Source organism: Pelodiscus sinensis, chromosome 8, assembly GCF_052426305.1.
Source record: "Pelodiscus sinensis isolate ZL-2025 chromosome 8, ASM5242630v1, whole genome shotgun sequence".
Classification (NCBI taxonomy): domain Eukaryota; kingdom Metazoa; phylum Chordata; order Testudines; family Trionychidae; genus Pelodiscus; species Pelodiscus sinensis.
In genome coordinates, this window is record NC_143059.1 from 61,897,821 (window position 1) to 61,919,982 (window position 22,162).

The 22,162-nt window shown below is 38.9% G+C and overlaps 1 protein-coding gene across 4 annotated transcripts in view; it reads right to left on the reverse strand.

The window, feature by feature from the left end:
* The window catches only part of ATRNL1 (attractin like 1), a 999,362-nt gene that overhangs the window by 634,510 nt on the left and 342,690 nt on the right, over positions 1-22,162 (reverse strand). For all 4 annotated transcript variants that reach the window (XR_012905692.2, XM_075935409.2, XM_075935410.2 and 1 more), the window contains exon 20: positions 465-558. Coding sequence is in view for 3 of the 4 variants with exons in the window: in XM_075935409.2 (XP_075791524.2) it covers positions 465-558 (94 nt within the window). In the remaining variant the exon portion in view is untranslated. The remainder of the gene's footprint in view (positions 1-464; positions 559-22,162) is intronic.

Below are 22,162 nucleotides of genomic sequence, written 5' to 3' on the forward strand. Positions count from 1 at the left end.
CCTATGCACTCCTTTTGTTCAATATTTAATTACGTGGCTGAAATGTCTACCTCAAAATGTTTCTGAAACACTAAAAATCTAATTACTATAGTTTCTGATCTAAAGTTATGTGACAAATGTACTCAATATAACTCCTACTACCACAGATATTTTAGACTTGGAATCCAACTGTACACAAAACAGAACAAGGCTACTGATAATTCTGCAGCCACTTCCTTTTATAGGATACTATAAAAATCATAGTGTCCACATAATGTTATTAATATTTATGTAGTTATTCCTTAACAAGAGAAAATAACTGATTATTTTTGTAAGGAATGTAGATATACAGGATGACCAGATTAAGCAGAAAAATCATTTAGAGGTCACTTCAAAGGAAAACAAGGAAATGGAAAAAAGCACAAAATTAATTATCCTTTAGGCATAAATTAATATAATTTCAGGGTACAATCAGCTGTACTCACAGTTGACATTGGTCTCCTTTGATTCCTTTAGTTGTGCAAAAACATTTTCCTGTTTGCATGTGACAAATATTTGCATGTCCACTGCATGTGCAAGCTACAAAATTAAAGGAGAAAAAGATTTAACTGACTATATTATAATTAATGACTAAATTTACTTTTATGGATATTAATAGTCTATCCTAAATGCATTACAGAGAAGGTGTGGTTAAGACATTAGTATTTCCATCATGGACCCCTTTAAAGCACATATCACTAATACGATCATTTAATTTATACACTGCAGCATTGGGAACTCAATAGTCTGAATATGCCTTTAGGGAGATTTTATCTAAAGATTACTGACATGAATAATAAAGGTTTTAGAGGAGTCTGTACAGTCTACCATTTTAATGTGATTTTGTATAAAGTATGGAAAATATGTTACTAAATATTAACAAAATATACCGTATGTATACAAGATAAAATCCTGAACTATTGAAGACAATGACAAAACTCCCATTGAGTTGAATGGTATCAGAATTTTTCCCTGATTCTAATGAAAGAAATACACAATGTATCAATTAAAGCTGTAAATCAATTACAGTTGACAAAAACATACTACATTTAAAGCTTTTAAGGTACGCATGAACAGGGGCTAATTTAATACAATACCATTTCTATGGTCCAAAATAGAAACATTCTAGAGGCAAAAATACAATTTCTACCTTTAAATGCCCCTGCATGTTAAATAACACAGTGCAGAAGATGTGAGAATTTCATTAAGAGGTATGCGAAAACCCAATGTAATGTCCTAGTAGGATGTCAAACAGCACAGCCCTCAGCAGACTGAATCCTACACTTTCTGATTGTGATTCAAGATAATATCTGCAGATAATACAATTGCCTCTTGGTAACCTGGTTTAGAGTGTCATGCAAAGTCAAAGTCATATAGGTAATGCACTGATGTAAAACAACAATCTATTGATATTCATAATACACTTAAAACTCCTTAAACACACCTCAGCAATTCCCTATCTAGAGATCAGATCCTGCTGTCACAGATGTTTTAATTACAGCCAAAATAAAAGATTTTATGCATGGTCTTTCTCCATGAGCATGGATATAATACTAAACAGTGACCTACATGTAATAAAAGTTTATTTGCCACTTTACAATCCTATTATAAAAGTGCTATTTTTCTACTTGGCAGAGGGAGTGGGTTTTAGTGCTCTTATTCTGTAGATAATGAACAACATAGAAAACTCATTTCTGTGATAGTGCTCCATAACACACATCCAAACAACCTATGTCCCCCTTAAACCAACTCACTAAAGAAAAGCATTAATATATTAGACAAATGGATCTCAAACTATTACACATAAAATGAAATTTACGTAATACACAATTTATACAACAGAAATTGCAAATGTTCACATCAAAGAAGCCTTTGCAATCTGGCCTTAGGACAAGGCAAGCAATGTGGTTGTTTTGGGCTTTGTGCTGTCAGGGCCCTGTGTGGCCTGGCACCCACCTGCCTGGGCACTCACTTGCTACTGTGGTTGGGAGCTACCTGGCTGTGGCACAGTCAACCACAGCATGCCACCTTGGGCCCTGCAAACTCTTTGTCTGGGCCTGAGCCTTTGCTAATGTTTACCTTGTTGATCTCAAGTTAGCAGGCCATCTGAAAGAAAGCAAGAGGAAGCAAATAGAGCTGAATACAGCTTGTGGTAGGGTGGAGTGGAGTGAATCTGACTGAAATAGCTGAGCCCCATCTGAAAAGTGGGTAAGAGAACAGCCCAAAATGGCTGAGATTCGTGAAGATGTGACCATAGTAGACAAGCTTTAATCAAAATGACACAAGCAGGAATTGAAAGAGAAGAACATGGTTAGGGAGAGGGAAGAGTACATCTCAATGTTTGGTTCAAAAAACACAACTCACAGTTAATAGTGATAAATACACTTAAAATTATGATGCCTTCAAAAATCAATTTACAATTTAAGGTCTCATCTTGCAAAACATACATATATTTAGCTGTAATCGTAAGTGCATGTACACACATTAAATGTATGCACATACATTTCGCAGGATCAGGGAATTAAACCCCACACAGCCTCTGACCAAATTTGACTTGGATGCTGCGATGATTTTGGGGATCTGTCTGTACAACTTATAAATTCTATGTGAGACTATAAAGTTGTTACTATGAAAACTGTTTTGTCATGAATGCACCTATTTCTGTATTCATCAGAATAAGCCAAGATTGTTTTATACCTCTATCCCACCATGGCCAATTGTGGACTGTTAAAACTCTGTGGCTGTTTCTTCAGAGTTAATCACCCTGGGGCAGTGGGAATGCTAAGCAAGTGGTCTGAAGCGGATTATCACCAATCTCATCAACAGGGGACGAGTGTCTGGAGAGTGGAAAATCCCAAATGAAGAATAAATAAATGACACCAAAGTATTGACACTAGCCTTAATAAAACCACAGAGGCTGGGTAGGTCAAGGTAACACAGAGAGATACAGACAGACTATATAGGCAGGAAAATGGAATGAAATGGACAGCCAAAGTTATAGTAGGTAAGCTGAGAAGAAACAGTTCCATGTTTAAAAATCCAAGATGTGCTCTGCGCTATAAGATCTCTGTATGGCCTGACAGATGTTCTGGAATGGTGAGGAAAAATTGATGCATGAAATTGCACATAGAGATTTTTTTGGTAAAAAACTATATTTGTGCTATTAAAGAAAGACCTATAGGACCCCGTGCAAAGTTTATGTCCGTTATATGCATTATACCTACCATGTGGCCATTGAAGAGACAATCCCAAATCTCACATCTTGAGTGGGATTCTGGGAAAGGTTGTGTTGAAGCTACAAAAGTCTGAGGAGTGAGCACTAATTCTAAGTGTTCAGTCGGAGCTATGTGGTCTGAACTCTCAGGAAAGATTCCAACGAGTCTGCAGCCTGACTAATGTGCCTAGGGACCCTAATAGGGACTCTCTTCAGACGCCAGTGGGACTGGCCAGATCATTCCACTGCAGTCTAGTCAATTTCCAAGAAAGGGTTTTTGACCAGATCTATGAGAGATGTCAGCTAAAGGGCAACATCACAATAATAAAGGTATTTACCTTGGGGGGGAAAAAAAGAAGACCAGGAAAAGGTTAAACAGCAGAAATTCTCCCTTCCAACCTTTGAAAATTTCATTATGGGGAGCCCCTTTCTCTTTAAAAGCAAAATAAGATGCTATGCCAGATTTCATAAATGTGAATAAATTAATGAGATTTGACTGTTCATCTAATGTTTTTATTTTAGTTACTACTGCAAATAGCAACTTGACCATTGAAAAGTGCTCTCTTTCAGGCAAATTAACAGAAGAATGGAGATAAAAATATCTGTGACCCTTTCTAATTATGCTGCTAAATCATAGGCAATATACATTTGCATGGAAATGTAAAGATTTCAGTTACAATATATATTAAATAAAGGTACGTATCTGGTTAGAAGCACTTGCTTTTTACACCATCACTAATATTTTATTCCAGTATATGATGCTATGTTGAAGTCCCAGCTTATCTCACTATAACTTACATAGCTCAAGAGTATCACAGGGCATTCATATGTTTGTCAATAATTTGTTCAACTATTACTTAAATTAAGATGATACCATAATTAACAAATATTAGACCATCTGTTAACCTATGTGATAAAGTGCTAGATGAATAATAGAAGATACAATGGTTAAAGAAGACTGAAGCATTAAGAGAGATCTCGCACAATGAGGACTGCTGTTCTCGGGAACAGAAAACAAGAGGGGAGCAGTTCTTACCACTTTGAGCAGTTTCTAACCCATCATTTCCCCCTTACTGTATCTCTTGGCAGGCAGTATATAAATACAGTAATTCCTCATTTAACACATGCCCACTTAACACATTTTCGCGATAGTATGGGTTTTTTTTTAGGGAACGTTTTTTGAATTACACAACCGTCCCCAGAACAACACGATTTCCCCAGCCGGCCGGTTGCCGGCGGCTGCACAGGGCTTCCCCCGCCTCCCTGCAAAACAGTGGAGGATTCGCTGCTCCCTGCGCTGTTCCCCGCTGACTCCCCCTCGCCGGACGCCTTGCCCCCTGTCCTCCGCCCCCGCTTGCAGGCTGGCGTCTGGGTTTCCCCAGCTGGCCCGTCGCTGGCGGCTGCATGGGGCTTCCCCTGCCTCCCTGCAAAGCAACGGAGGGTTCGCCGCTCACCGCGCCATTCCCCAGCGACCCCCCCCCCCTCACCAGACGCAGTGCGGGTCCCGGCAGACCCATCACAGGGGCATACATACTCCCAACCCAATCCCTCTCTCCTCTCCTCCCCTTTCCTTCCCCAGAGCCAAACACCTCCCCTCCCTGCTATAACCCAGTCCCCTTTTTCCCCCAACCTTATGGCTCGGTCCCAACACACACCACCGCTTGCAATGCAACCCCCACCTTTTCCATTATTTTCAATGGGAAAATTGACCCCACATAACACGTTTTCACTTAACACGATCATTTTCTGAAACATATCTATAGTGTTAAATGAGGAATTACTGTAGAATAAAATGCAAAAGGGAACAATGAGCAGCAATTCTTCAGTAAACAAAATCTGATTATTTCAACTATCACAAAATGTCACTTACAGTATAAAATTTGTTGTCACAACTAACAGCAGAAATGTTTACAAAGTATGTGGTGATAAGAGAATATTTTCTTTTTTTCAAAATAAGACATAACCAGCACAGCCCCAAGTGATGCTTGCAATTCCCACCAAATGTTAATTTTTGCTATGATCTTGACTCTGCACAATAAAAGCTCACTGAAGATGTATTCCTCTGTAATAGATTAGGGTTCATGACTTAAGGGGATAAGCTGAGGGACCTGAGCTTATTTAGAATGCAGAAGAGAAGAGTGAGGGGGGATTTGATAGCAGCCTGAAAAGGGGAGGGGGTCCAAAGCAGATGGAGCCAAGCTATTCTCAGTAATGCAGATGACAGAACAAGGAACAATGGTCTCAAGTCGCAGTAGCATATTAGGAATGGGCATGGCTGGGGCAGCTAGCCCCCAGTGCTGCCTGCACTTTCAACCCGGGGTTGTCCAGAGTACACTGCTCAATGCTTTGAAGAGCAGTGCATGGGGCTTCAGCAATAATTTAAAGGGCCCAGGACTCCAACCACCAGGAGTCCTGGGACCCTTTGAATCACCGGGCTTTAGGGCAGTTGTCCCTTTTGCTCCCCTCTGCCTCCTCCCATCAGTGAGCCTGCTTCTAAGATAATCTTTTCCCCATATTCTCTCCAATACCCCATTCTTTGTCAACAGAACAACTGTTTAAGTACTTATAGCAAGAAAGGCCTCTTTTCAAATGTTAATTTTCACTATGTAAATCACTGCTATAATAATAGGAAGAAACAAATGAATATGTACACAATATATTCCTAGCAGCGTACTGTGCTTATTGTGCCTTATCAGTTAATAGTTTGTAACAGTGATGCTCCATTATAAGAAAGCACATAAACTGCAGGGCAACTAATAGGCTGCATTCTGGTTAATGTTCAAAAACTGTCAATTTATGAACATACATAAAATCTGAAAACCATCTAAAATTTAATTTATGACACAAGTACATGGAATTTCTCCAGCATTAAAAGTGCTCATTGCATAAGAAAAACAACAATAAGAAAAGTCTTCACTGGTAGTGCAACTTCTTTTAGTTAAGAAGCTTCAAATTCAGTAAAAAAATCAGATACTATGTTCTTTACACTGGTGCTCTATCTACACTAGCACGTATCTAGCATTGCTGGGCAAAGTGCTATGTTAGTGGGGTGGATTGATTAAGTCATCTTAGAGCGGCGATATTAAAACCCTGACAGTGGAACTGCTGAACTGGTGCAGCTGCTTTGCTGTAAGCGCTCTAGTGTAGCTATTTCCTAAATGTACTTCCTGGAAAAAATAGATTAAAATAAAGCACACAGAAAAAGTTAACACAACTGTGCATTCATAGTCACATTTTCAAAATTAGCCACTATCTGATGGCTTGTCAGCAATGGGGTAATAACATATTGCTAGTACAAGCTAATGCAATTACTCCTTTAGACTTAGTAGTAGAGGTCTGTGCTCTGGTGGTGAAGGCTCTAGGTTAAAACCCTACTAACACGGAGGCAATTAAAAAAGTGGAACAGGAAAAAGGGACTTAACTCCAGCAGAATTCAGACAAACAATATGAACATCCTCTAATTATTCAAGGGATGTACTAGCTACAACTCCAGCAGAATACAGATAAACAATAGGAACAGCCTCCAATTACTCAAGGGATGTACTAGCTACAATAGGTGCTACATCCCCCTCTAGTTGTTTCTCCTTTTCCTGATAGTTTTCTGTACCACAGTACTGAAAGTTAGAGATCGAAATCATGCAGATGATCCACAAATTGACTAAGTAGGTTAGCAAATATCAGATATTCACACACAAATAGTAATAACTATGCATGGTCCTCAACATAAACTGCTGGACTGCATTTCTTTTGCAATACAGGAGGCTGGTAGATTTGGGGAAAAGTTTAAAAGACTCTGTAAAACCCTCCTAAAACAAAGGCCTCTCTAGATATAATGCTATGATCAAAGAGGAAGCAGATTGTGGTGTAAAATTTTCTGGTCCCAACACAGAATGCTAGGGCTGGTTCTGGTTACACCAAATGCTGATTTTACAAGATAATCAAGAATGAATATTCACTTTACTCAATCATAATAATTCAATTATTCCCCAGGTAATAACTTGAAATCTACTGAAACCAAGTACACTATGTGTCAATCAATCTGACGTGAAAATCCTCTTTAATAGGCATATTTTGCATTAATATTTCTAATCAAAAAATATTTTAGAACCAAGCAAATTTCTGCTAAAACTGTACACATGTACATGGTGAATTATTCTACTGCTTAAAAATATTAATGCTTTTTTCGGATGCTACTAAAATATGCTTAAGTGTTAACAGATAAATGCAGTGGCAGTACTTCCATGTTATTATAGCACATTTAGGTAAAATATATATTATATTTTATTATCTTTGTACGCCTATTTATTTTTTCCACTTGTCTGATTGTGACAAATGTAAAAGAAATAATAAGCTTACAATATAAACTATGTTTACTGTTTTTATTTACTGAAACCTAAATCTTAAATGCCCGATTTCATAGTACGTGATTACTAAGCAAGTACAACAGCCATAGAATCTCAAACGGTAGCATTATTAATAGTGACAGTGAGCCACTAAATATATGCCTGTTCTTAATTCTCAGCTTTTGTACTAAAATAGGCAAGAAGGGATAATTGCATACTTGCAATTCTGATTCTCTGATGATATCATTTTACTAGAAAATGATGCTTGAGTCTCACCTCCCTAGTGAGAGGCAGGATGGAACTCTCCGAGGTTGTCAGTCCACTTGAGACATGATCCCATTCAGAGATCAAATTCTCATACCTGACTGGCTTCCTTTTGTATACTAGATCTCATCCATGCTCACGGGGGTTACTGAAAGAGCTCCCCCTTGGAACTACAACTATTTAGGCAGAAGCTAAAGTACAGGAAAGTAGAAGAAACTGGAACTAGCATAGATTCTGTTTCTATGCCATTTGTTTGATTTGCCCTCTAGTTCTCCTGTACCTCTGATAGGACTTTTGATAGTCATGCTCATGCGCATTCATGATTTGGTACACAGTGGATACTTTGTCTTGTAATTTCCCTCAGCGGTCTTCAATGTGTCAGTAGCCTCAATGCTATGCCGACTGTAATGTGTTCTCTGTCATGGTAATGCCATTCCAATTACTGATGTGGATGAGGTTGATTTTAAAGGAGAAACAGTGATTATAGGTCTAACCTTAAAAGGAGGAAACACACACACACACACACACACACACACACACACACCCACACACACACACCCAAACAAAAACCAAAACACTACCCCGGTTAGATAAAGACAACCTCAGGAAGAAAAAATAGATAAAAATACTATTTCTAATGGATTTGTTTAGTTATCAGAGAACAAGAGAAGTAATCTTCCTGAGGTCTCACCAGAGGAGCTGAGACACACATATGCCTTAAATCATTGTGAGCAGACTTTTGCCATAACACCCTTTTTTTTCTTGAAAAGCTACTGAGACCTGATTGCATTCGAGTTGATGTTTTCCAACTGAGACAATAAAGGTTATAATTTTCTAATGAACTTAGGGTTGGTCTGACCCTACTCCCATTGAAGTCAATGATAAAACTCCACTGATTTAACTAAGAGTACAGGTAGGACAATGATGAATGCTTTTGAATACCCTACCTATACACTTAAAATATTTATGTTATTTAAACTAAGGATGACTTGAGGATTATGAATAAGGATGATTTGAGGATTATGAATAAAAGCACTAATCAGGGCACATCGGTTATTGATATGCTAAAGTAACCAAAGACTTCCCAGTTTACTGCTTTTCTTCAAAATGAATTCTAAAATCCCAATTCAATACGATTTCACACAAGCTGTTCTACAATAGGTCCAACAGTGTTTCTAAACCCAGAATTTTCTATAGTGAAAACTCTCACAGAAGTCTAGAGGCAAGTAATGACCCCAATCTTTCTTCCATTTCCCACGCTTCTGGTGTGGTAGGACCATGGAAGGGTGGTACTGAGCATGGCATTAGACTCCCTATTGGGTGGCTCCGGATAGGACAATAGTGCTAGATTGTCATGAAAACGCACACATTGCAACTTCAAAAAGGTAATCCAGTTGCTCTTGCTATGTGTATTTCTCCAGTGTTCCCAGATACTTACAGCTCAGGCAAAATGATTTCAGAAACTGCTGATCATACTCACTCCTTGTTCACACCCTGCCCTACGTACAATGCAACGAACAGCTTAAAAATATTAGACTAACATTACAACATAACTAGTACATATTCAGATTCTGAAGTAGTATCACTAGTTACTAAATATCATTCATATAAAAATTGCATAAAACCTCTCTTTTTACTTTGACTTCTGCTCATGTTCAGTATTCTAAATGTACAGATGAATCTCTATAAATCAAGTGGACTGGCTCAACTAGGGATGTAAGTGACTAGTCGACTACTAGATAAGTATATGCTTATTGTCTAGTCGAGTAGTGGCTCGACTAGTCACTTCCCCACCCCAAACACCATTTCCATGGGGAACCAGGGAGAGCAGAGGTACAGCCTGGAAACAGCATGAGTGGGGCCTGAAATGGTCCTGCTCACGCCAGTCCAACTGCTGTGACTCTCCCTTTGAAATGTAGCAAGAAGCCCAAAGGTGGCTCCTTATCAACTAATTGAGTTGTTGACAGAAATTCCATCAACTACTAGATTAACTGATTAATTGAAATTTAACATCCCTAGACTGAACTGCCAGCATTGTCTTCCAATACTAAAATACACATTCCCCCAACACCACAGATTTTATACAATAGTGGTAAATTAATTCTAAGGGAAGTGTTCCCAATGGGATAATCACATCCTGAGGATATCATAAGGATTGATAGTATGTCATGATACCCTTACACTCATGGGCTAAAAACATGTCTGCCGTTTCCCATTTAAGAAATCACAGTGTTGATAGTTTCTAATTGTGAATCTTAAAATAAATGCCATTTTCTAAGAGAAGATTTCAGAATCTTGCATTAAATCAAAATAATGTAATATTCGCCTGATGTCTCCCCGTAACCCATGAAATAAGGGAAATCTTAATGCCAATTTCTCAGAGTAAATCTACTAAAATTAATTTGCTATTTTCTCTCAAACTCTAAAATACAGATTTTAAATATAGTGATTAAAAGGAAACTATAATTGTCAAGATACTCTAGCATAACATTCTATCAGAAATCTATTTCTTAATAAAAAATTTGCCCAAACCTGTACACATTCTGTCATTTCATGATCACTTCCATACAAATTTAATTTCATTTTTAAAAAGATTAGGTTCTCAACTTCTATTCCTTATATCTCTAGGCTGAAAGAGCATCCCCAGAAATACCAGTGAGTTAATTTTGATGCAGGAATACAGTATTAGTGTAATAGTCTGTTTTTTCTATAAGAACATGTAAACATTTGCAATGGTATAGAATCCTGAATGTGGCTAGCAACACAAGGTGAAGAATCAACTGAAAGTTGTTATTTAACAAAAGTGAACTTTCAGCAGTTTTATACCATGCTGCGTTTGGTAGGAACAATTTTATGTAAAATGTAATGTCCTCCTGCTTCAATCAACTGAAGGGAGTGAGAAGCTGAGGTAGCCATCTTTGTAAGTGGGAAATTCTAAATAGAGGAGACTTTCAAAACCCTGAGATTAAAGCCTTGTGACTGAAATGACCTGAGCAACTCATAAACATGACCAGAACATTTAATATCCATTGGCTTCTATTGGAGTTGAAGATAATCTGCACATCTGGGAGCTGCCTAGTTTCTTGTTGTAAAGCAGCCAAAACAGGTATATATATAGTATTCATTTTATGGCTATGGAGTAAAAACCAGTACTTATGTAAATAAGACCACCTCACTCAAAATTAAGACATTTGCATAATTCAGAAAAAAACTCTATAACTGATGGATATAGTACATTTTCACTGACCAACACAATTCCATTCCAGTATGATGCACAATAATTCTGAATCTTTATTCAGCTATGAAGCTTCTACAAAGTGCTCAGTGTCAATATTATTTTGATGATAGCCCAAAGAGAAAGTACGGTTAGCTCTACTTGGAAAATCTTTTGACACTGTATTTTGGTCTAATGGATACTGATTTCCTCTATCACTACACTTTGTTATACTATCTTCCTCAAATGAAATATTTCAGAAATTTTCTTTTAAAAAGTAAATTGTAAAGTAAATAAGTAAAATTCAGTAATCACTGTAATTAGTCTGTTTCAAATATCCTAAATGTTGTTGCCAAATATCTGTATTTTTTATTACAATCAACACAAAATCCTTAAACAAAAGTAAAAAACGGTAACCTTGACTAGTTTATGCCATTTTAAAAATGGCATTTAGGCTAAGTTTAGTAATAACAATTCACATGGCTGTGTACAACATGTAGATTTCAAATAGAACAGAAAGAGTTTTTCAATAAAATATATTTTAGTACAGTAAACTCATGTAGTATATTTACCTCCATAGGGAATTTATTAAACAAGTCCATAGTGTAATTGTTTCTGAGCTGCTAACTCAGCACATATATGCAATTTCTGAAGCTGACAACAACAGAAAAACTACCACCATTTTCACAAAGTGCACATTTTAGACAATTGGGTTTAAAATGCATTTGCTATTTCCCCCTAAAGCCCCACTCTGAAGTACAGCACCAAGCGGGAATTGTCTCTCAAAATGGCTTGACTATAAATTGTACTTTAATATTTTGTATATTTTGGAGATTATTAAAGAAATGGTCACAAGCGGGGATAACTCTTAAGATTCATTACACATACAACTTCTATACAGATTTCTTTGAAGGATAAATAATAAACATGGCAACACTATTAAATATTTAGTGTATACTAGTTTGTTAATATCTTGAATATAAAAGTCAGTCACTATATCAAACAATGGAAACAGAAGCTGTCTAATGTCTCAGGGCACTACTGAAATATAGAAAGGGTACATATGTATAGATACAACTCTTTTGCATTAACTCTTCCATAATTACCATAGGTCTGAGAGGAACAGAAAGACTATTAATATAAATCCTGCATTAATTAACTTATAAGGCTTTCATCTCATCCTTTAAATCCATTATCAACCCTACTTCTACAGGCAGTCCCCGACTTACGTCGGATCCGCACTTACGAATGGGGCTCTCTCACCCCGGAGCTCACAGGCAGGGGTCAGCCACCTCGACCTCCGGGGCGAGAAAAGCTGCTCCCGGTGCCCCTGGTCTGCTGGGGACCGTCCCCAGCAGACCAGGGGCACCGCAAGCAAACCCGCAGCAGCAGCGGGTTCCCGCGCTTCTGAGGCTTTGGGGACCGCGCTTTGGGGACCGCGCTTCTGAGGCTTTGGGTTCCCACGCTTCTGAGGCTTTGGGGACCGTCTCCAGCAGACCAGGGATACCGCGAACAAACCTGCAGCCGCGGCGGGGTCCCCGCGCTTCTGAGGCTTTGCTCTGGCAAAGCCTCAGAAGCGCGGGTACCCCGCCGCGGCTGCGGATTTGCTCCCGGTGCCCCTGGTCTGCTGGGGACCGTCTCCAGCAAACCAGGGGCACCGGGAGCAAAGCGGTCCCGCGCCAGAGCAAAGCCTCAGAGGCGAGGCACCCCCTGCTGCCGCTTTGTTCCCTGTGTCCCTGGTCTGCGGGGGGGGCGCAGCTAGTGTGCCCCCAGCAGACCAGGCTTTTGTTGTGGATCCTGGGGCAGAGCAGCTGGGGCGCTGCCGGTTGGTCCCGCAGCGCCACTCTGGGCACTACTGGACCAACCCGGCAGCACCCCAGCTGCTCTGCCCCAGGCGTCCTGATTCAGCTGCTGCTGGTCAGTTTCAGCAGCGGCTGAATCAGGACTCCTGGGGCAGAGCAGCTGGGGTGCTGCTGGGTTGGTCCAGTAGCGCCGAGGAGCGGTGCTACTGGAGCAACCCAGCAGCACCCCAGCTGCTCTGCCCCAGACGTCCCCAAGTCAGCTGTTGCTGAAACTGACCAGCGCTGACTACAGGAAGCCCGAGGCACAGCTGCTCTGCCCCGGGCTTCCTGGAATCAGCTGCTGATCTGTTTCAGCAGCAGCTAACTTGGGGTTCTTAAATTGAATCTGTATGTAAGTCAGAACTGGCGGTCAGTTTCAGCAGCGGCTGAATCTGGACGCCAGTTCCAACTAACATACAGATTCAACTTAAGAACAAACCTACAGTCCCTATCTTGTACGTAACCCGGGGACTGCCTGTATTGTAACAGCTAAAATACAGCAGCCAACCAATAATATTTACGTGCAGCTGATTTTATTAAAAAGATTGAGTACAGTAACAGAATGATTTGGAACCATCAAGTTGTGCATTGTATGCAGTTATGTCATTTTCTTTTTTTTCCTTCATCCTCTTTCACTACTTTTCCTCACTTGTGTCTTCTTTCCAAATTAGATTAAAAGTGCTTAGCAGCTGTGCCCAAATCAGCACTCAAAATTTGTACATTACCTAAACACAATAGGAGCTTGGGGGCTTTATCCCAACACAAAATAATAATATGTACAATCCTCCACCCTGTCCCTGGCTGTCCTTTTCCCCTGCAAATCCTTGAGCCAACTGTTGCCAGCAAGAATAAATCTCAGGTCCAACACTAGGTTCTCAAAGTACAAAGGACGCTACACAGGTATCTGTCAAACACAAGTAGTTTATTTCCTGACAGCTAACTAGAAGGGCACCATAACAAAGAAGCGGCATATCTTACGGCTCTTCCAAGTCGGCTTTGGACGAACTAGGAGGTTGTCTCAGCTTCTGAGGCACCGGTACCCAAAGCCCATTGGTAAGGTCCAAATTGCTGTGCTTTGGTGCAGCCTTAAATACAGTGCTCTTGCCTTGTTTTGCAGTTTGGAAATTTCCAGGGGTTACTCATTATGTGCATTTGTAGGGCTTAGCTGTTAGTTATCGATCTGGTTCTGATCTAGTTCTACTTGTTCTTTGGCCTTGTTTACATGATCAGTACGTTAGGGTAAACAGAATTGTTTATGTGTTCTTGCTCTTTACCCTTATCTTATACTTGTTCTTGCTTGTCTTTGCTATGTTCCCAAAGACTTGCTTCTGACATCAGATAGGGGAAAGGGGGGAAAGAATGCAGGCCTCACCATCCCTAAACTTCCACGTACAAAGTTCTTCCGCAATTAACCCCAACATCAACAGTTGGGTTTCCAGTAAGAGATGAGGTTATGCTGTGTAGACAGCTGCCTCTCACCATCTCCACACGGAAATCAGTGGTATGCATGAAGTAGACCATGTAAGGTTATCTAGTACTGACCAAACAAAGGCAATAATTCTGTCTCCTCCAAAATCCTATTTACTTCATTGTGTGAGTCATTTTCTAAGCCTCTTGAGATCACATGAATTCATATCTAGTTATACTGAGCACTTACTTTTCTCTAAAAACAATGTTATGATCACAAAGTTAGCACATTTATTGACTGTTTATAAGTCTCAGAGGGGTAGCTGTAATAGTTGGTATCTGCCAAAACAACAAGGAATCCTGTGGCACTACAGCCCAGGTCTATACTAGGGAGTTATTTCGAAATAACAAGTATAGCATCCACACTACCTATGCCCATTATTTTGAAATAATAACTCCTGTCTTCCACGAGGAATAACACTTATTTCTAAACAGGTGTAAGTAGGTCATAGCTTGCTAAAAATTAATCTTCCCCTAAGGATAATTCCCATATCAAACAGAATTAAATTTCATCAACTAAGAAACACTTGAAGAAAAGCATCCACACAGGGGTTTAACATGCTTGAATTTACACACCTTGATTTCATTCCTTTCACTGATTCACCTTAATTTTCCTAATGTCCTCATGTAGGATGCCCCAACGCTATTTATTAAATAGCAAGAAAATATATCAGGCTACACATTTAACAATGCAAACAAGACAAGAAAGTAACTGGCTTCTGGTCAAGCAAGTAGCTGGCTTCTGTTCATGTAATAAAATTCAGTTCTCAGTTATACTGGCATAATCCTTAAATGATCCTCTCCATTAAAAGCAATATACTGATCTATACTCCATGTTAACATGAGTTAGCCTAGCACAGAATTTAATCACTGAATATATGAATACAGTTGTTTTTAAAATAACTTTACATCCTCGCTACTGAACTTTTGAACAGGAAACTTTTTACTTTTTATTGAAAAATATCCCTCTAAAACAGTCACGTTAATCATTGGTTACTAGTAGTATAAAAAGGGCTTGTAAAGATTAAGAACATGGAGGCATGCATCAGAATATTCAATAAACTAGTTATAACGTACTAAGGTATTTTTACTTTTATATAATTAGCTAATGAAAATGCAACACAAATGGGGGGAAAAAAACCCCAGAATATACTTAATACTTTCTTGGCCTGAACTGAACAATCTCAAGCCATGAAAAGGGATTTTGCTGTGAGTGTGTTTTTCTTACTGACATAAAATTATTAAACTCTTGACATGCTTGGTTCTTGCTTTATTTCAGGACCACAGTACTCTGTAAATACCACACTCTGCATATTACATTGTACAATATCAAATATCACATTAAGCAACACACAGTACCTGTACCAGAAAATAGTTACGTACTGTAATCATGTCTGTAAGAAAATACTGAACACGTTGTCCGGGAACATTTATTGTGAGACTAGTATAGTATCTTGTACACTTCAATATTTCCATCATTGGTGGGGGGTTTTAGATTAATTTTAATCAGTGCCTTTCAGTGTTATTATGACAAAGAAGTTATGTTAAATTCAGTAAGGTGCTGAGGTTTTGAGAACTCAGTACACATCATAGCATGGGGCTCTAAATTTCCAGTGCTAAGAACAAACACAAAAAAGGTAACGAACTCAATTTTGCTTCTTTTTTGCAGAGATTAAGCAAAGAAGCATCTGAAGAAAGATATTCTAAAAAAACATTTCTGAAAAATATAAAGGTTTACAACATTGAAATATATGTGTTATTTAAATCAGTTTGTTCTTTTCTGAAGAAGCCTTGTCCATTGAAGCATAACTTTTGATCAATAGTGACAGAAAGAGAGAACTTTTTTCAGATATGGCCGAAGGTGTGTCAAGTCATTCTGATGTAATGTACAACATGCCAATAAAGCCTGAGGCACGGAAGCAGTTTTGTTGGAAAGGCCAAGATTTAAAACAGTGAATAATAATTTTGAGTACCTCAGTTTTTGGATGTTCAAACTGAGCCACATTAATGAGTCTGCTTTTCAGAGGCCAGGTACCTGGTGCCTATTTTTAAAATCAGGCCCCCAAAAAGAGTTTCAAATCATTGCTGCACCCCAAATCATTACACTCCTGTGAAAATCTTGGTCAAAACTCCCTGGCTATGTCTACACTCGCAGCTTCTTGCGCCAGAAATATGCAAATGAGGCTAAGCATGGAATATTGCCAAGCCTCACTTGAATACCCAATGAGCCGCCATTTTTGCAGAAGAGGCTCTTGTGCCAGAAGTAGCTATCTACACTGCCCCTTCTTGCGCAACAAAAACCCTCTTGCGCGATGCCGTTCTTCCTGAAAAATAATCGGTGTAAGGGCATTGAGCAAGAGGGTTTTTGTTGCGCAAGAAGGGGCAGTGTAGACAGCTACTTCTGGTGCAAGAGCCTCTTCTGCAAAAATGGTGGCTCATTAGGTATGCAAATGAGGCTCAGCGATATTCCACGCTTAGCCTCATTTGCATATTTCTAGCGCAAGAAGCCGCAAGTGTAGACTTATCCCCTGTGTTTTATAAACAGATAATTTTGCTTCTCTAAAAATATGAATAAATTTTACCTCAATTATATCAATGAAAGATACAGAATGATATATGACGCTATGAACAGCAAAACACTTTAAACCATTCAATAACTATTCAGAAAAGAAACCTCAAGTGGAAGAAATATCTTGCATAATATAACTATTCCTTCCATTAAAGTAAAATATAAGAAAAGCAGCAAATCAACTCCATAATAACCGCATAAGGCACAAAATATCCCTGTTGCTTCTTATATTCATACTAGTCATTTGCATCCATATAATAAAATTTCCATATTTAGATGCAATGGAATTTAAACTTATTAATCTTTAAATGCTCACATAAGGTTCAAAGCCAACTGTGGTCATACAGAGCAGGGGTAGGCAATAAGTGGCAGTTCACCAAGGTTAGCTCCTAGCAGGTTGCCTCTGCTATATTTACTCGCACCTCTGGGTACCGGCAATTGCAGCTCACATTGGCTGCGGATCACTATGCCCGGCCAATGGGAGCTGCGGGAAGCAGCATGCACTAGGACTCCGCTTCCCAGAGCTTCCATTGGCCAGGAACGGCAATATGCAACCAACAGGAGCCGCAATCTCCCATATCTCTGGAGATGCAAGCAAACATAGAGGTGGCAGCTTGCCAGGGGCTAACTCTGGTGGGCCGGATCCAGTCCATGGGCTGTTATTTCCCTATCCCTGATTTAGAGATATTAATAGTTTTCCAAAAGGCCTCATTCTAGATGACAAACTTTTTACCTGCTATTCTTTAATGAGGTAATCTCATTAAAGAAGCTGACTACAACTCCCTGTGCATAACAATTAAAATGTCCTTATTGGATCTTCTTTATAGATCTGTTGACAAAAGCAAAATGAAAGCCTAACAATCTGAACAGCGAACAGCTACACCACATGGTATTATGTTGTGCAGTGTTAATGGCTGCCATCGTATTCTTTGCTCTATAGTCAACCAGAGACCACACAAAAGTAGATTGGTCTGTTACAGTCACCTTTAATTTAAGCAAAATTAAAGAAACTACTATGTTCCTTCATGTAGTAAGGTAACTGGTAAAAATGAAGGCCACAACCAAAGGCACAAGCCACATACAAAGACAATCAGCAGCTAAACTATGCAGGCTAAGGAGTTTCCCTTGTAACTTATTGCAAATTCAGGTGCTGGGGCATTGATTGATTATAGCTCATGTGTTTGTGTGAAAGCAGTACAAAATCTGTCAGTCAGATATTTAGTCCTAAGTGCGGCCTTGAGCACTTGGGGCACAGGAGTAGTTGTAAAGGAAGACTTAGAAATTGTGAGGAACGAAACGCCCTGCTGTTTATTCCTACTGCATTCAGGGAAACAGGACTCTATGTACCTTCCTTGTAAATAACAAGGATTAAGAGAAAGAAATACCCAGTTCATATAATCAGTTTCTCCACCTAATAAAACAACCTGGCAATGCACTGAATATAGGCTAAACATTGAGTCATGGGGCAAGTCATATGTGGAAAGACGTAGCAGAGAAATGATTAACTGAATTCAAATGTTTAAATCACCTGAAAGACATGTCATATTTTAGGTGAACAGCTGTATACCATAAATTTACAGCTTCATAGAAAAATGTAATTCATTAATATATTTGAATATGTGTATTATATGTACATAAACAAATACATACACATACAGCATATAACCCTCCCCCCTTTTATTTTGAAATGGGTATAGAAAAATATGCCTTGCATGATTAATAAATATCAATGCCTGTTGCCCCTCTGCGAATTAGAAAAACTATCCCATCTCTGATAAGTATCAGAGGAGTAGTCATGTTAGTCTGTATCCACAAAAAAGAACGAGTCCTGTGTCATCTTTAAGACTAACAGATTTATTTGTGCATAAGCTTTGATGGGCAAAAATCTACTTTTTCCAATAACATCACCAGACAAAGTGGGTTTTTGCCCACGCAAGGTTATGACCAAATAAATCTGTTCGTCTTTAAGGTGCTATAGGATTCCTCTTTAACCCACCGCTGCTTATTCACCTAAGAAGTAAAGACAATCAGATAATGGCTCATCTCATGTAAGATACATTGTATAAGGACCCACTCAAGGTTGGGAGTTCTATTCTGTACAAAGGGAAACAAAAATGACTTCACAAGATTATTGTGCATCTTCTAAGCAAGGAACTCTCATAATTTGTGCAGGGATAAAATCTCTCTCTCCATCCCAGTCCAGATAAAACAAAAACCTCCAAATGGTTAACAAGCAGAGTAACATCCTACTTTCATACGCAAAGGAATCCATTGCCCATTGTGAGTCACTAGGGAAGACATGGGTGGGGAAGTTGTGAATTAACCAAACTACAAGTGACTTGTTGTGAGTGAAGGTTAAATAGGGCAAACTGCCTGCTACACCAAGAAATCAAAATGACACGATTTCAATGCAAATAATGAAATAAATATTGATTTGCATTGCAAGTCAAATATACTATGGTTAGTCTGTTTTGCCCAAGTAATAGTCTTTCATCTCAAATTAGAAGCTGCTTATTTGCTTGCTTTATGAATCAGCTCTCTCTCTCCTTATACTTGGACAGTGTCTCCTCTTCAGTTGCAAACCCTAAATATGAAATATTTATGTACAAAAATGTATGAAGAATGGCTGTTGAAATAAGAAGATAAGGGATTTTGTTGGCTTCCATTGTAAATAATCGTGGCATTTCAGAAGTCACAAGAGTTGTATGGACCAAGGAAGAAGAAATGTAGAAAGATATAACTTTGGATTATTACAAGCAATCATTTTAAAAGGGAACAACTCCAATTAATAATGTTGGCAAATACTGAAATCAAATCATTGAAATGAACCAAACATAAAAAGCCTCCAATAAGAAAAGATTTGAATAAATATAAGTTACACATCTGTGTCATCTACTGGATACTGATGGAAACATCAGAGAAAAAAAAGCACTGAAGTCTGAACACTCTGTTGGCATACGTCCAATAGATTCAAAGGGTGGCTTCTTCCAATAAGCCCTGAAGTGTACATATAAAACTGAGGTCAAAATGTGGGACCCTGGAGCTGACTGAACATAGCACCTCAGCCCTCCAGCCAGGTCACCATGTGAGTTTCTTTCTGGGGGAAGTGCAACAAAATCTGTCCAAGAGAAACTGTCCCGGGCAATCTTCTGCCTTATGTGTGGCCTGTGGCATGTCCCCAGTGACTGGGGCTGTGTCTAGACTGCAGGCTTCTTTCGAAAGAGGCTCTTTCGAAAGATCGCGTCTAGACTGCAGGCGGATCTTTCAAAAGAAAAATCCGCTTTTTCGAAAGAGAGCACCTAGCGAGTCTGGATGCTCTCTTTCGAAGATGGCCTCTTTACATTGAAGAACGCCTTCTTTCGAAAGAGGAACTTCTTTCTTCCTCGTGAAAAGGCGTTCTTCCTCGTGAAATGAGGTTTACCGCCATCGAAAGAAAAGCCGCGTTCTTTCGAAATAATTTCGAAAGAACGCGGCTTGAGTCTGGACGCAGGGGAAGTTTTTTCGGGAAAAGGCTACTTTTCCCGAAAAAACCCCTGAGTCTGGACACGGCCTGAGAGAGGAACCTGGGCCCACCTTGTACTCTGGGTTCCAGCTGATGGGCCCTCTCACAAGCAGTAAAAGTCTGTTCCCTTCTAGACTATTGCCATGCTCTGAGCCCTGCCCTACCTTCCTAGCTTCCCCCCCCCTTCTCTGAGTCAGAAAAAAAATCTTACGTTTTATGTTTGTGCAAGAAAAGGGAGCGGAAATCCCTGTTCCCAATCCTATAGAATATGCCTCACCATTTGGAAGGCAAAAAATGAAAGGATATTATAATCACATAGAGAAGGATGGTAACACTTAATCTACGCACATAACCAATTAATTTATTAGTGACCTGCTGCATGATTACTAGCATATTGAAAACATTATGGTTAAAAAGATATTTCTCCCCATTCCAGACAGATCACTGGAAAAATGTTCTCACAAACTGAGTGCTTCAGGCGGTCTCATTATTCTTGTCTTCCCTTTCTCTAGCCCCTCCCTCACCACTTAGCTCAATTAGGAAATTTCACTGCTCTCCTTTTATTCTTCTCATGTTTTGATGGGACAGTTGGCACCTTCGTGCTATAATAAGAATACCAAATGCTTCTAAACCAATGCTTGGATAAATTCTAGCCATTGCTTTTTGGATTAATGTATTTGGGAAATATTTAATACATATTTTTCAGGGAGGTTAGAATAGCAAATTATTTTCTGGTATTTTAGTGGAATTCACACTCACGAGGTACAAAAGTTACCGGTATTTCATTTCTAGATTATTGAGGCTTAATTTTTCAAATGTCACTATAAACAAAAAAGACAAAACACACACAAAACTGTTTTTAAAAATAGCCTTTACCCTGAATAACACCACAAGAAGTTGAAAACTACCAAAAGAAAAGATGCAGAGGAAGCTCATTTATCATTGTCAGAACTAGGGCCACAAAAGAACATGCAGAAAGACCATCACTAACATTAGTGAAAACAGTTATAAGATTATCATAAATTTTTGAGAAAGAAATAATGGGACATATATATAAACTGGATCTCTTCTGTACCAATGTAAGTAATAAGTAGTCATTAATAACAGGACACCTGAGATCCCTGTCTTTTTGTGCTGAGCTGCTGAAGAAGCACCACAAAAACACACTATTAACAGGGTATAGAGAGACTGTATTTCCAGAGAGTATAATATAAATGTTCCCAAGTATTATTCTTTCTAGTATTGCATAATAGACTTTTAAAAACAGTAATTTATTGATTAAATTAATTACATTTAAAATTAGGGATTATTTTTACAGTGTAGTACAATGTCAGAGCAGAACACCTTTGCCACATTTCTAGACAAAAATATGTCTTAAAACAGAGGAAGTGATTATCCTCTTGCTTTTACCAATGTAAATAAGGTGTAACTGCTGACATATACAATGAATCAGGCTCAGACTAGCTTTCACAAAGTATTTATACTAGATAAACAATTATAAAATGAAATTTGTGCAGAATGAAGATAGAACCAAGTCTTACATAAGGGATCAAACAAGTGAAATCAACCTATTTAATGAACCAGAGTTTTGATAAGCTATCAGTGGAAGAGGGCCAAAACGGAGGAGAAGGACGGGCTCCATGCTCAGCAGTTATGGAAGCAGTCTGAACCTCAAGCTGGGAATGTTACTATCTACTTTTTGATTATTCTGAAAATAAAATCAATGGTTA